General features: G+C 42.2%; 1 protein-coding gene and 1 long non-coding RNA gene across 17 annotated transcripts in view; one reads left to right on the top strand and one right to left on the bottom strand.

The window, feature by feature from the left end:
• The window catches only part of Cdc42bpa (CDC42 binding protein kinase alpha), a 311,536-nt gene that overhangs the window by 10,126 nt on the left and 286,798 nt on the right, over window positions 1-14,612 (bottom strand). For 7 of the 13 annotated variants that reach the window (XM_029558261.1, XM_008822344.3, XM_008822345.3 and 4 more), the window contains 3 exons: window positions 14,375-14,492; window positions 11,038-11,223; window positions 6,376-6,493 (listed from right to left, as the gene is read on the bottom strand). In XM_029558261.1, coding sequence (XP_029414121.1) covers window positions 6,376-6,493; window positions 11,038-11,223; window positions 14,375-14,492 — 422 coding nt within the window. The remainder of the gene's footprint in view (window positions 1-6,375; window positions 6,494-11,037; window positions 11,224-14,374; window positions 14,493-14,612) is intronic. The other 6 variants (XM_008822349.3, XM_008822352.2, XM_008822356.2 and 3 more) reach the window with 2 other exon arrangements.
• LOC108490154 lies at window positions 515-3,157 on the top strand. 4 transcript variants are annotated; one of them, XR_001872152.2, is made up of 3 exons: window positions 515-681; window positions 1,118-1,284; window positions 2,924-3,157. It is a non-coding gene; the product is annotated as an uncharacterized LOC108490154 (long non-coding RNA). The 4 variants fall into 4 exon arrangements; XR_003847658.1 differs by lacking the exon at window positions 2,924-3,157 and adding an exon at window positions 1,865-2,669; XR_003847657.1 differs by lacking the exon at window positions 2,924-3,157 and adding an exon at window positions 1,373-2,669.

The following is a 14,612-nucleotide window of genomic DNA, read 5'->3' as shown; positions in this document are numbered from 1 at the left end:
CATGTGGATGCTGGGTCCTCTATAAGAGCAACAAATGTTCTTAACCACAGTATCATCACTCCAGGCCCTGAAACCTGTTTTGTTGTTTGCTTGGTTTTTGAGACGAGGGTCTCACTGTGTAGCCCAGGCTGGCCTTGAATTTGCTGAGGTTCTCCTGTCTCAACTCCCTGACTGGTAGGATTATAGGCTGAAACTTGTTTTGATTACAACCCTTCATGCTTCTTTTTCTTGTTCCCTATGGCCTCCAGTTTCTTTACTGCTCTACATGCAGGCCTGCCTGCTAGGTTATGTTTGCATACCTTCCTCTAGCAAGGTAGAACTTTTAACAGCCTTCCATGAGATGGCACATGGCTAAACATTGAGGGGAAGAATCTAGCCATGGGTTCCCTGCCTTGGATCTAGAGAATCTATTTAGTTCCCTCAAAGACTCTTATTTGTTGGGTTTGTGCCAGTTTTAGTATAGATGGAAATGAAAGTTCATTGAGGGTGATGAGCATGCTTAACACCAATACTCTTCCAATCATTGGGTATTTGAAGGTCCAGAAGGAGCCAACCTGTTCATCTATCACCTGCCCCAGGAGTTTGGAGACCAGGACCTGCTGCAGATGTTTATGCCCTTTGGGAATGTCGTGTCTGCCAAGGTTTTTATAGATAAGCAGACAAGTCTGAGCAAGTGTTTTGGTATGTTGGCTTCTCTTCTGGTATCAGAATGGGGTTGAGCATTTTGCCACTGAGAAAGAGAAGGGGCTGACAGCAGAAAGAGCTGGAACTGAGTTTTGGCTGTTGCTTAAGATGGCCTCAGGCAGATTATCTGGCCTCTTTTTTCTCATCTCTGTAGTGGAGGTGATGTTTCCTGCTCACAGTACTAGTCCAGGAAGAAATAATATGGAAATAGCTTGCAAAAAAGAAAGATAAAAGAAAAGGGTAGTACTTGTAAATGCCAGGCTGTATTGTTGGGAACCTAAGTGGTTTCACATGATATCATTTTAAAAGTTTTGTTCCTGTTGAGAACAATTTGGGACTTGAGACTAAACACATAAAGCATCTCTTGCATAAGGGGGACTGATACGCCTTGCCTTGTTAGGTGCCTTACCTAGGTTTCTGCTTTAATACACAGGTTTTGTAAGTTACGACAATCCTGTCTCAGCTCAAGCTGCCATCCAGTCCATGAATGGCTTTCAGATTGGAATGAAGAGGCTTAAAGTGCAGCTCAAACGTTCGAAGAATGACAGCAAGCCCTACTGAGCGTGCTCCCTCCTGAGACTGGAGTGAGAGGGTCTTCTGGTAAGTGTGGGAGGAGCACCCTTAATGATTCGAAGCCCAAAGGCTGTGTGTTGACAGCCCTGGACCCTGATCCCTGCCACTCTCGCAGGCACAGCTTGCCCTGAAGACTCAGCTACTGCCTTCTGTGGGAGTTTCGCTTCGTACAGAGGACAAGTTTGTGATTTGGTTTCCAGTGTTTTTACTTTGGAGTTTAGGTGCCATATCCTGAGGGGGTTTTTTGTTGTTTTTGTTATTGTTTTTCTTTTTCTCTTTATTTAAAGTTTGTTGCGTTTGTAACCAGTGTGTTGAGAAGGACCAACACCAAACACCCTGGGGAAGGGAGAAAATGGTTGAAAAAGATAATCAGAATTTTCCCCAAACCACCACGTAAGAGGACTGAGTAGAATAAAAGGTTGATCCCCAGAATCAACTTCCATGAGTGCACTGATAGGCAGAATGAGAGCTAAGCCCTGGAGAGCAGTGGGGATGGAGCAGCTGAGGTGGCTTCATGCCCAGAGCCCTGGCAGCTAGATATAGACATTGCTCCATAACATAGCTGCTTTCTGTGGAGATACTGAGCTACCACCTATTTTTTTTTCAGATTTTCATCCTGGATTTCTGCCCTTCTTTCTTAAAGGGGGGGCCAGCAATTCTCAGAAAATAAAGCACCTCTTAAGTTACCCTGAAATATGCGAATAACTAGGAGATAGCCAGTACTAGCTATCCCAACTCACCAGTGCTATTGCATTGCCCTGCCTGGCTGGTGGCTGTTTGGGGGACGCAGCCAAAGAGGTCATTCATTTTTATTGTATTTTAACATGAAATTAGACCATGTCCCATTTCCAACAGCCCCTTTTGGAGAAAGTTTATTGCAGACATTTCCTGGTTGCTTCCTTGTAGTTACCACAACAAGGAATACTGACTACTTCCCAAGCCACAATTTTCTCATCAGGGCAGATCTAAGAAGCTCTTGCAGCATCTATCCAACAGGAACACTATTCATGGGTAGAGTGATCAAAATCTAGTTGGGTGAGGAGGATCCTGCTTCTTGGCATACCTGAATCAAGAGCCCTACAAAGCCAAGATGCCACATTTGCCAGTGGACAGAGCCTAATACTCAAGAAGGTGCAGAAATTCACACCTGCCTCCTTGATTGACCTGTCCCATTGGTTGTATTACCATAGCTGTATGGCAGACCCCTCTTCTAACCACTCCAGCCCCTTCTTCTGCCCCTGGGGACAGAAGAGAGTACAGGACTTTTACAGCCCCCATATGGTTTGAGTGTTCATTTACCTCAGTATTGCTGCGTTCATTTTGTCACTGTGCTTATAGTTTGCTCCCTGCTGCCTCCCACAGGTCTCACTGCAGCCCTTGCCTGTGTCCTACACAGCCCCTGGGCTCTGCTTCTGCTCAAAAAAGCACTCTTGGGCATGTGTACCAGAACAGAGGTAGCACCATTAGCATACAACTATCAGTCACAGCCAGGGCCTGGGTTCCTTGGTCCCTGGAGGCTTAAACCTTAAATTATAAGTCCTGGCCCCTAAAAGCAGAGATCAGAATAAAAGAGTTGCCTTGCTTTTTTTAAAGTCAGGTGGGGGCTCTTTCATTGCCATGTCCCTGTCGGTAATAGACAGGGGTTGACTGTCTTGCTGTTACACAGGTAGTTGTTGGTGTTGGATTATCCCATTGAAGCTGGGACAGCTGTTCTCTTCTCATAGTGATAACTTGGGCCTGTTGTCCTCTTAAGGAACGTGAAACATACTTCTTAAGCTGAACTACGTAAACTTGAATTCTGCACACTGGGAGAAATGTGTCCTGTATTTCAAGATAAAACTGTTCTAAAGGTTTCCAGGGTCATGATGGGATTTTTTTAAATAAATGCAAAAAATAAAAAGAAAAAGAAAAAAAAAAAAAAAAAGAAAAAAAAAGCTGCCTGGATTCTTGTCAGGTTGATTAGAGCAAATTTCTGATTTAAATTTTAAGAGGTCTCCTGATGACAGATGACCCACTGATTGCTTCCACTCCCTAGAGCATATCACAGCACACCTCCCTCCCCCAACTTCTGGAAGCAGTCACTGGCCCCGCCCCATTTTCCACTTGGAGAAGAGTTACTTTGGAAACAAACTCTCCACTGCAATAGAGGTCTTCTGACTTCCCAGAATAAAACTTAATGCAAGGCAGTCATTTTAAATTGATTTTTCTAATGCTTTGTTGAGTGCTCAATTTATGTTACTGTTAGGACTTGTCATTCTAAACGGAAAATCTAAATCGCCAGCCTTCTACATGTTCCTTCCTGCATGTTTCAACCAAACTGTTTATCTTTCTCAGTCTCAATTTTCCTCACCTATGCATGAGAAAATAAATCCCAATCTTATGGGACTGTATTTGAGAACCCACTCTATGGAGAGCGGCACTACAGCTAGAAGAGGAGAGAAGGGCTGCAACACCCCTTCCTGCAGCTCCCAAAGGTGGGCTCTTGGCTGATGAGATCGCCTACTCTGCTAGAGAGCAGGAGGTATGAATTCTGGAGTCAGGTAGGGGGTTGGGCCCTAAATCTCTTGGGGTGAGGTATACCCCTCAGGAAAGAGTGCCTCTTGGAGGGTTGAGAGGTTCCTCTGTGAGCCTGTCATGGACAGGAGTGGATCTCAGTCCTTGTGGACTGGCAGGAGTCACAGTGGTAATCATTTAATTCATGATGGCTCTGGGTATGAAAGATGCCAGGCTGCTTGTAGAGACTGACAGCTAGCTGCCTACTTTTCTTCTCTCCTAGCTGCCTGTCCTTAAGGAACGGATGGATGACTCCAAGCCAGCAGAAGGCACAATAAACAGCAGATGCCCCTTGGAATTCCTGAGACATCTTTATCCAGATCTCACAAATAGCTCGACCTAGGGATCTCACAAGGATCCAGGTTGATGAAGGCATTAAGGGTCCTGACAGGAATGTGAGGTAACCTCTGGGCTGTAGCGTACATATTGCCAACAAGGATCCCACCTCAGCAACTCTACAAGAGCTCTATATTTTATGTCCTATCTTTATCTACAAATTCAAAAGCCCGGGAAGAAAAGGTTCTTTTTGTTGTTGTTAAGTTTCATGGAAACTAGCCAGGTGTGGTGGCACATGCCTTTAATTCCAGCACTTGGGAGGCAGAGGCAGGCAGGTCCCTGTGAGTTTGAGGCCAGCCTGGTCTACATAGTGAGTTCCAGGACAGCTGGGCTACAGGGAGGAGATTCTGTCTCAAAAAAGACAGAAAAAAAAGTTTAATGGAAACTCATGTGATAGCAAAAGCTCATCTGAACTCCTGGGAATTATAAAGACTACATATATTTACAGTGTTAGTAAGCAGAACTTTGCTGGATAAATACTAATGTGTTTGTGGGTACTGTCTCAAATAGTACTGGAATGTAGCATATATCAGATTCATTTCTTAAATAGAGTTAGAAATATGAATTCTGAGAAAAAATAATCTGTCTCCAACAGTTTTGAGTAAGGGCTTATAAACTGTACCCAACATTAATGTGACAATTTACTATATCTCTAAACTTGATAACTTAGAGCTATGGTTTAAATCCATTCCCAGCCATTTAGCTACCACAAATGAAAAGATTAACAAAGTGATTGCCCTTTTCCCATTCGTCTGGACTTTTCATTGTGTTCAGCATTACACGTTGGTTCAGGGTGATTTTAGGAGACGGCAGCAAGTTACGAGTTGTCTACTTCAACCTCAGCAAGTGTACTAAGGACTTGGAGAAGGCCTGTGGCCACTCCCTCAGGTCAGTACCTCTCTGGGGAGTCATACAACATGTAGCCTCCTCCCATGAAGGGAGAGCAATCTCGCTGCACCAGTGCTTCAGTCCAGTGATGGATGGATGAACACCGAACAATGACTGTGGCACATAGTGATGCCACGTCTGCCTCAGTCCTGGTAAGAGATGAGACTGTGATCCTCCATAGCACTGAGATCACCCAGAGACATGGTTCTCTGAACACACGCCGCCCTTAGGTGAAGAGGCTACCTGCTCCTTCTGTCTCTGTCTCTGAGCTCCCTTGTTCTGGGGGAGCAAGGCCACTTGGGAGTAGACAGCAAGGCCCATCCTAGAAGGAATAGAGGCCTCTAACCAAGTTAGTATGGAGGAGCAGTCTCCCATAACCACAGGATTGAGCTTAGGGTGGATTTTCCAGTCATAGGGGAGCTTTGAGTTGACTATACCCTCATGACAGATGCTAGGCCCAAAGCACAGTGACCCTCAGAAACTATGTGAGATAACAAATGCAGGCCAGGCTTTGGTTTCTCTCTAGTTTTCCTTCTTCTTTTTCGTTCCTAAGATAGGGTCTTATTATGTGGCCCACATTGGACAACAAATAGTTTCTTGCTTCATCCTTTCAAATGCTGGGGTCACAGGTATGCGCCACCAGCCCCAGCTTATTTGCTATTTTATATGTCTAAGTTGTGGGATAATTGTTATGCAGTGAGTGATAATAATATAGAACAATTCATTTTTACATTAACTGAACCTAATGATACCTGGAAACAAAGCAGGCATAGGAATCAATGTCTGATGACTGAGCGACAACAAATGCACCAGAATAATCCAAGAATACAAGGTATAAATTTTCTGACTGAAAGACGTTCAAATATGAAATATGATTCAGTAGAACTGTTTCTCTCAGAAATCAGTGATTTGGGAGTGAAGAAAGGTTTTACTAAAGTCCCAGATGCCCGATGTGTAGAGTAGACGCTCCAAGTTAATGCCTCAACTTTGAGGAAGTTACAGGAAAGTAACCCTTGGATCAACCCAGAAGTTACAGGATCATTTCATAGTCCATAACCCCACTGCTTACATACAGGAACAACCACAGTATGCAGAGAACTCTGTAAGAGGTATAAACTCCCTACACTAAGGGCAAGCGGCTCGAGCATCACTATATGCTTTTCATTAGATTGACAACATCTTCCTTAGGTGGCATGGGCCCCCATCAGCCCCCTACCAGGAAGCTGTCCCTGGGCAGTAGCTGAACTGTGCCATGGAGCAGGTTTTTCTTTGTGGTTTTGCCTCTCTAACTCTACTTTTACCCTGTACCATGACCATGTGGCAAAGCACCTTCCCACTTACGTGCAGACAGGCCACTGCTGGCACTCATGGAGCGGCCTGGCTCAGGGCGGGACTTGGTGATGGAGGGAATACTGACGGAGCCGCTGAATACTGTCCGACTTTCCTGAGGCCGTGGGTTCTAAAAACACAAAAGGAAGGTATGTTCTTCACTCAGAAAGGCAGGTTTTGTGTAGAGATGTTTACTATACACTATAATCCTCAAGAAATGAAGCAATCTTGATCAGAGTGACACAGAGCAAGGAGCAGCAGGTTCCCAGTCCTCACGCACAGAGTTAGTGAAACCCAGCATGAAATAAACCCATCTCAGCCAAGGAGCACTTATTGAGAAATATTTTTTTGGTTGTAAAAATGCTGTTATATGGTTAGGGAAGAGTGAAGAGCAGAATTACATGGACATGTGCAGAAAATTGAGGTGGCTTTGACTACATGTGAGATTGTTTACCTAAGATAACTGAGTAAATCCATCTGGAGGAAAGTCAATTAAAATTATATTCTTGTCAAAAATGCCTTATTGGCAGCAGGTGTCATTCACATGTTCTGGCCCCAATCCCCTGCTTGTTATTGGCTCCCACACACAGTCATACTGTGTGTCAGAAACCCTGTGCTGCAGCACAGCCTAGTGACACTTGTAACCAGAGAATACAGTCTGGAAACTTTCCTGCTCACCCAAAAGCTTTCAGACTAGGAGGATAAGATGTCGGGGCTGACAAGAGTCTAGGGAAAGGAAAGACATTTTAATATGTCTTCTAAATCTGGAATCAGAAAAAGCACATAGGCCATACTGCAACCTCTCTGACCATCCACAACACTCTCTCCATGTGTGGACATAGACCCAACTTCCTGCAAACATTTTCTGAGGCAGAGGCAAAGGGTCTAGAGTGCTGTGACTTCAGTTCATTAGCATTCCTGCATGGTCACAGTGAAAACAATGGTGAGGGTACTGGCCCACAGCATCATGCTGCTTCTCTGGCTGCTCAGGAGAAGGGAAGACAGAGGTGGCTGGAGCACAGGTCAGGGAGTGAAACAGCACACGCATGCCTCCATCTTTGTTTAAAAGAGCTGACCATGCTATATGGTATTTTTTTCTCAAATGCCATTGAACACAAATGAACCAGTATATTTTAAAATGTTACAGTTGAAGCCGGGTGTGGTGGTGCATGCCTTTAATCCTAGCACTTGGAAGACAGTGGCAGGTGGAGCTCTGTGAGTTCGAGGCCAGCCATTCTATATAGCGAGTTCCTGGGACTACAGGGAGACCCTGTCTCAAAAAGACAAAAAAAAAAAAAATCATTTTACAGGTTCAAAACCAGCAACTCTAACCACAGGGGCTCAGGAAATATTACCCTTCATTCTGGCAGTTTAAGAGAATCAACCAGAGAAATTTATCCAGACACCTGGCTCACCCTGACATTCACTCTGCTTGTGGCATGACTCAGGTTTGTTTAGGACTTAGGTTAGTAAATGTCAGTAGAATCAATCATCCTTCAATGCTTTATTAAGGTTCAGCAAGAGAAAAGGCCTAACTACTTAAAAGCCTTCATTCCTCCTTCCCCCATAGCTCAGGCTAGGCTACGTGGCCAAGAACAACTTTGAACTGCTGAACCTCCCAGACATTTTTAATTAATTAATTAATTAAAATTTTTGGTATAGGGACTGAACGTAGGATCTTACATGTGCCAGACAAGTGCTCTAGCCCTGAGCTGCATCCCCAAGTATTAAAGGCTACATTTTAGATATTTCACTGATTGGCCTCCTATCTGCCCTTTAAACACAGAAAACCAGGAGAACTCTATGGAAGGCAGTCCCTCCATCCCCCCTGTGGAGACCCTGGCCCATCAGGTGTGATGGTCCAGACTGCTCTGTGCGCTTAGGAAGCATACAGTTCAGAATTGCTTCTAGCATCTGTTCCTTGACTACTCTGGCTTGGCTTTGTGCTCTCTCTCTCTCCCCGCCCCCTTCTTTCTATTTTATGTGTGTGAGTGTTATGCCTGCATGTGTGTAAGTGTACCTGTGTCATGCAGAGCCTGAGGAGGACAGGAGAGGGTGTTGGATCTCTTGGAGCTGGAGTTACAGATGGCTGTTAGCCACCATGTGGGTGCTGGGATTCAAACTCGGGTTCTCTGCAGGAGCAGCCAGTGCTCTTAACTGCTGAGCCGTCTCTCCAGGCCCTACTATGGCATTTCTTACATGAACTGCAATTATAAAGTAGTTAAGATACTGAAAACTGTACCCTGAATAAATGAATGGATTGCAATTTTCTACTTCAGGCACTGGGATTAACTCAGCTAGTAACTAATTCATGAGTTTCAGATGATGATCCTCTCCACAGAGGACACTGTGCTCCGGTTCATACTGGTTTGATGGGACTGTGTATGTAGGTGTAGGTGTGGCTGTATGTGAACTGTAAAGACACAAAATTCATTTTATTCATATTATTTGGGAAGGGAAACATTTTCTGAGGATCAATGGCTAAAATGGTAGCAATTCTTATAATTATTTTTAAAATTTAATTCTATTTATTATGTGTGTACGAGGGTGAATGTATGGTGGTCAGAGGATGACTCGGGGTTGGTTCTCTCCTTCCACTGTGGATTTTAGGGATTGAACTCTGGTTGTCAGGCTTGCATAGCAAGTGCTTTTACCTACTGAGCCATCTTGCTGTCCCCAGATTCTTTTTTTCTTTTGGTTTTTTGAGACAGGGTCATCCTGTAGTCCCAGTTGGCCTGGAACTCGCTAAGTAGACCAGGCTGGCCTCAATCTCACAGAGATCCACCTGCTTCTAACTCCCAAGTGTTAGGAATAAAGATGTGTACTAGCATGCCCAGCTAAAATTCTTATAAACATGATCCATATGCCAACACTTAGTAAAAGATGTTTTTGCTACAGTATGGTATAGATCAAGTACTTTAAAACATATGAAATGAGGCAGAAATATTTAAGAAAGAAGCAGTAAAAAAGTAGTAGAATGGCCCCAAGGAGGGGTGATGGCTCTGGATATGTCTGCAGCACTGGGCTTTCCCACACACCCGCAACAAGAGAAAGTCATAGCAAACAACCCGAGCAGTGCCAAAGCAGGCATTTGGGAGGCACTCATGCCAAAGGCCTGCCAGCCAGTTTACTCCTAATTCAATCACTGCTATTTTGGTTCCTATACTGGATTTACAAAGTCCATGTAATTCTGTGTGTCATTTGTTTAAAGCAAATGCTTTACCTTACTAAAATAAAAAAGTTAAAACCAAGACAGTCCATAGCAGCAGTTTAACATTTGTGCACATGGCAAGAGCCACGTGAGAACAGCAAGAAGCACCACAGCAGAGGGCTTGGGGGTGGGGGAAGGTGCAGAGGGCTCAGGGGGCACAGCTGCCAGAGGAGGCTGCAGTGCAAAGCTAGGCTATCCTTTTCTGTAAGATAAGCCCACCCTAGAATAAGTGGTAGCAATTAAGCTCACAAAATATTCCATTTAGGAACACTGAAAACTGAATAAAGGAATAACAGGAAAAGTTTTCTATAAAACCTTATCTTTTAGTCAGCTGAAATTATAGAAATGTCATTAGAAAGTAACAAGAAATCCAAACTTTTGGACTATCTAGCCACAAACAAGCTTTTGAGCTGGGCACACTTCCACTGATGGATCAGATGGTCAATTTAAGCAGCTTCCTTCTCATGGAAGGTCCTGAGTGACTGACATGGTACTCCTCAAAATCCACACCCTGCCACACGCTGCCAAGCAAACTAAGGCTGATTTAACAGGGTGAGTTTTGTCAAGTAAGGCATTGAGATGATATTTTAATATCAATTACATTTAAAATAATTTTATAATACAAACAAAAAATAAGCTTTTAATCCTACAACAAATTTTATTGGAAAATTACTACATATACAAATTTTAAAAATTGGCTTCACTACTTAACTAAGCTGGGGGTCATGGTGCTTCAGAATGTAGCCTCTCTCTGTCTCGGTCTCTCTGTCTCTCTCCCTATCTCTCGGTGCTTCAGAACACAGCACCTCTTTTTCTCTCTCTTGCTCTCCTTTTCTTTCTTGAATCCTGGTCACAATTAAACACATGTCAACAACTGAAAGATTTGTAAAAATCTATGTTGATTTTGGAATTTCTCCTGTTTTCACTCAGCATCTCACCATGACTTCAGAGACATCTCAGTAATTCAAAATGGGATTTTTAGTAGGTCTGTAGATTGCCTCTACCACAGACCTTAACCTCATCAAACATAAAACATTTCTCTGATCTGAAGTAGTTATAGGATAAGCTACAAAACATTTCAGAACCAGGGGGGTGCCACTTAGGGGCTTTCAAAACAAAACAAAACAAAACAAAAACAAAACAACACAACTCATGGTATCCAGAATGGAAAATACCATAGCTGGAAAACTTTAACAGATAAACCTCTAAAATTGTTTCAGAATTAAGAGAGAAACTTTCCCTCTCCCTCCATCTTTCCCTCAAGAGAAGAAACAAAATAGACTGGGAAGAGGAGGAAGAGGAAGATAAACAGAGGAGGAAGGCAGAGAGTAGGAATGAAGTTGGCAGGAGGGAAGGAGGCCAAAGGGAAACATCCCCAAAGGCGTGACCTCAGCGGTGTTAATGTGCACTGGTGAAAATGTGCAGGGATTAGTCAAGGCTAGCACTGACTCAGCCATTCGTACCCTCAGAGGCACCGAGCGTGGTGTACCAGGGGCAGAGCGCAGGGACGGGGAATACTCAGGGCTTATGCAATCAGGAGAGAGAAACTTTTCAGCAGAATTAACAGTCATGTGATAGATGTGCTCAAAGTTGCTCGGAGAGGAGATCAGGCTGGAGCAGTGATGAGGGGATGGATAAGGGAAACCTGGCTATCAAAAACAGGAAGAAGAAAGGTGTAACGTGATGCAATGGATTCAGAAGTTCTGTGACACTCAGACAACACACGCACACAGAGCAACAAAGCAGTATTTTATGTCAGAACTGAGTCCTAGTGAAATACTTTCAGGCCTTAGAAAGTTACATGTTGTAATCTTCTTTCCAGTTACTCAAATTAGCAGGTTTTCAAAAGATCACGTAGCTTATGAAAATTGTACTTTTTTTTTTTTTTTAAACTATGGTTAAATGAGTAGAAGCAAGACTTCTGGAGATACATGAAGACTTTCAGAGTTTAATTCAGGATTTTCTTATGTGATACAATAACTTACAGCAAAAACAAAAACAAAAAAACAACAACTTTACCCAAAACATTAAGCACAGAAAACGCAAGAGAGCCTATAACAGCCTCTAGCCAGAAACGATTCAAAGCTACTTTCTCTGGACTCTAGACTCACTTTTCGGTAGTTTATAACTGTGACATGCTCTAGTTTCTATTCATCTTAATTGTGAGAGCTGTGGGCAACCTAATTCCTGGTTTACCTTTTAACAGCTGAACTCATCTTCATTTAGACACCCAAAAGAACAAGTCTGTTTTCAACAAAAGAAAAAAATCTTCCTTTCGGTGTTAAAGTACATTTTTCAGAAGGTAAATAATAAGATATAGAAAAAAAGTCTTTGAAGAGATTGACTCCTATTTTCAGATGAAATATTTATTTATGAATGTGTACTTGGGAAGTGCCACTCTCAGTGGCTGACCACTGTCTATAGTGGGGATCCTCAAAGTTCAGTTCTTGAGGGTGTTTCCAGAATAGCATCCCTTCATTAGAGGCAAATTGAATCATGTGCTAGGGAGAATGCTGACTGAATCCAGGTTGATTCATTCAGACAAGATGAGCCTGCTCTGTTAAAAAACAAACAAACAAATAAACAAACAAACAAACAAAAGCAAACCCCTGAGGAATTACCTAGGCCAAAAAGAAAGGCTGCTGTAGGATATTCTACTTTTAGAGATATAAATAAGATCAGTACTTCTTAAGGTTATTTCCAAAAAGAAAAATATGTTAAGTTCGACTTTAAGAAGCAATTACCTTTTTAGAGGGGAGGGTTACTATGAGTGCCATGGATGGAACCCAGGGCCTTGCACATACAAATAAATAGATAAACACTTTATCACTGAGCTACATCCCCAGTTCAAGAAGCAATACTACTTCCTAAAGGTCATTGAATTAGATATTTTGTCCTTGTTAACAACTTTAGGAATAGGTAAAATGTACTCTGTTGGGTAGGAATATAATGGTAAAATAGTACTCTTGCATTGAGTTAAAGAAAAATCTTTCCTTTGTATTCAGCAACCACTTACATAAAAACAGGTCAATGATAAAGAAGATTCAAGAAAAGAAATTCAATGTGTCTTCTAAGACATACCCTACCTTATATCAATTGCTTATGGACTCTTGACTCACTAAGAAATAGAAGAAACGTTCAGATATACAAGATAAGAAATGTCTCCAAAAAATTGACAAGAAAAATACATTTTTTTTTAGAAATTTTTAAAACCTTTCTAAGTTCATAAGTATTTCACAGGAATCCAATATTGATTTGAATATGATGAAACATAAAAATCTCTGGGGCTCATGTTCTTTCCACAGATGGCAGTACATAGCTTCATAGCTTTGGGACTTGAAAGCTCTTAGATATGTTAACATGTGAATTTAATTCATCTTTTTTGGGGGAAGTAATTCATGCCATTTGAGTATAAAGAACACACTGAAATCTGAGACTGTATTAAAATACAAGCTTCTCATTACATGTGTACATTTGTAGAGACATGCATAGTGCTATTTTCAGACATAACACGTTGGTAAATTGTTTACCAGTGCCTCCTCTCAGATAAGCATCGTCAAAATTGCTCAAAAGTGTTTGTTAGGTTATTAAATGGATGGTTCTAAAGAGCCTGGGCCATAGGTTTTTTGGCAGTCAAATGAGGAAGGTCATGCAGAAAGAACAGGAATTTGGCTGCATGGAGTCTTAGATACATGCTACAGTGGAGATAAAGAAATGGGCTTCAAAATTTGTAACAGCTTCCTGTCCTGGAAATACAACATGCTTATCTTACATGCTAAGAAAGCATTAAAGGAATGGAAAGCACATTAAAAACTGGTAGGGAAAAAGTGACTAGTATTAATCCTGAAAACAAAAACCCAACAAGGTGGTCATGGGGTTAACAAAATCTGATGACAACAAACACCCCACACTAAGAGATCTAATTTGAATCAGTAGCGGGCACAGATGGTCATGTGTGTGGAGTCAGTTCAGGTATGAATGGAATGCCATCTGAACTTATTTGCTTAATAGCAAAAATCTTGTAAACAAACAAAAAAATGAAAATTTTGGCTGGTCAGGGTGGTGCACGCCTGGTGCACTTAGGAGGCTGAGGCAGGAAGATTGCTATAAGTTGGAGGCCAGCCAAGGCTACACAGTGAGTTCAAGGCCAGCCAGCCAGCCAGGGCTACATATCAAGACTGTCTCCAAACAATCAATCTCCTAATCTCTATTACTTTAAGTGGTGCAAGAGTGAAGGGGGAAAGAAGTAAAGCCGAGGGCCCTTTAACATAAAAGTTAAAAGTTTTCCTATGTTGTACTTCTCTTTTGTGTAACTGACCAGGCAATGTGTTTGCCACTGGGCAAAGGAACAAGATTTAATGTCCCAGTTATCTGAGAGGTGTGATGATTAATGACCAAGCTAGTGTAGACTTCTGGAGAGAAAAAAGGCCAAGTATCTGTACCGTACCAAGTGACATCTTAGAGACTGGGGAACCTTGTCAGGGCTTGTTACAGAATCTGCTCAATTAGGGCAGTTTATTCCACTAGTAACAGCAAATTTAAGTATGGGAAATGTTTCTAGGGTAGGGACAATGTAAGAACTTTTGTTTCACTTTGACAGTGTCTAAATTTCATTTCAAGTATGCCACCATGCATCTTAGACATGCTGTGACACACTGAAACATTTTCATTATCTTGTTATATAGTAAATTCTGTGACATCTACACATGGATTTAAACTTATGTACACAACTTTTCCCCCCATGCACCTGCCACTGACTCCTCACTCGTTCCTTTCCACACCACTCTGTGTTCCTCTTACCATGGGAAGGTCTCTTAGGATCTGTATTCCATCTCCAGGACCCATGTGTGCTATGTGGTTAAAATTAGTTGGGTTAGAAATTAATTTATTTCTCATTTCTGGATCTCGTAGCATCTCCCTGTAAGGTAGAACACCTGTTTAGATAGTTTTTCCACATTTAATCAATATAACCTAAGAAAAAAATTAAGCATACTTTATTTTATAAAAATAAAGATATAATTATAATAAGAATATACTA

Source organism: Nannospalax galili, unplaced genomic scaffold (assembly GCF_000622305.1).
Source record: "Nannospalax galili isolate Female #2095 unplaced genomic scaffold, S.galili_v1.0 scaffold1508, whole genome shotgun sequence".
Classification (NCBI taxonomy): domain Eukaryota; kingdom Metazoa; phylum Chordata; class Mammalia; order Rodentia; family Spalacidae; genus Nannospalax; species Nannospalax galili.
Note: the sequence above shows the minus strand (reverse complement) of the source record. Positions and strands in the feature narration are given on the sequence as shown.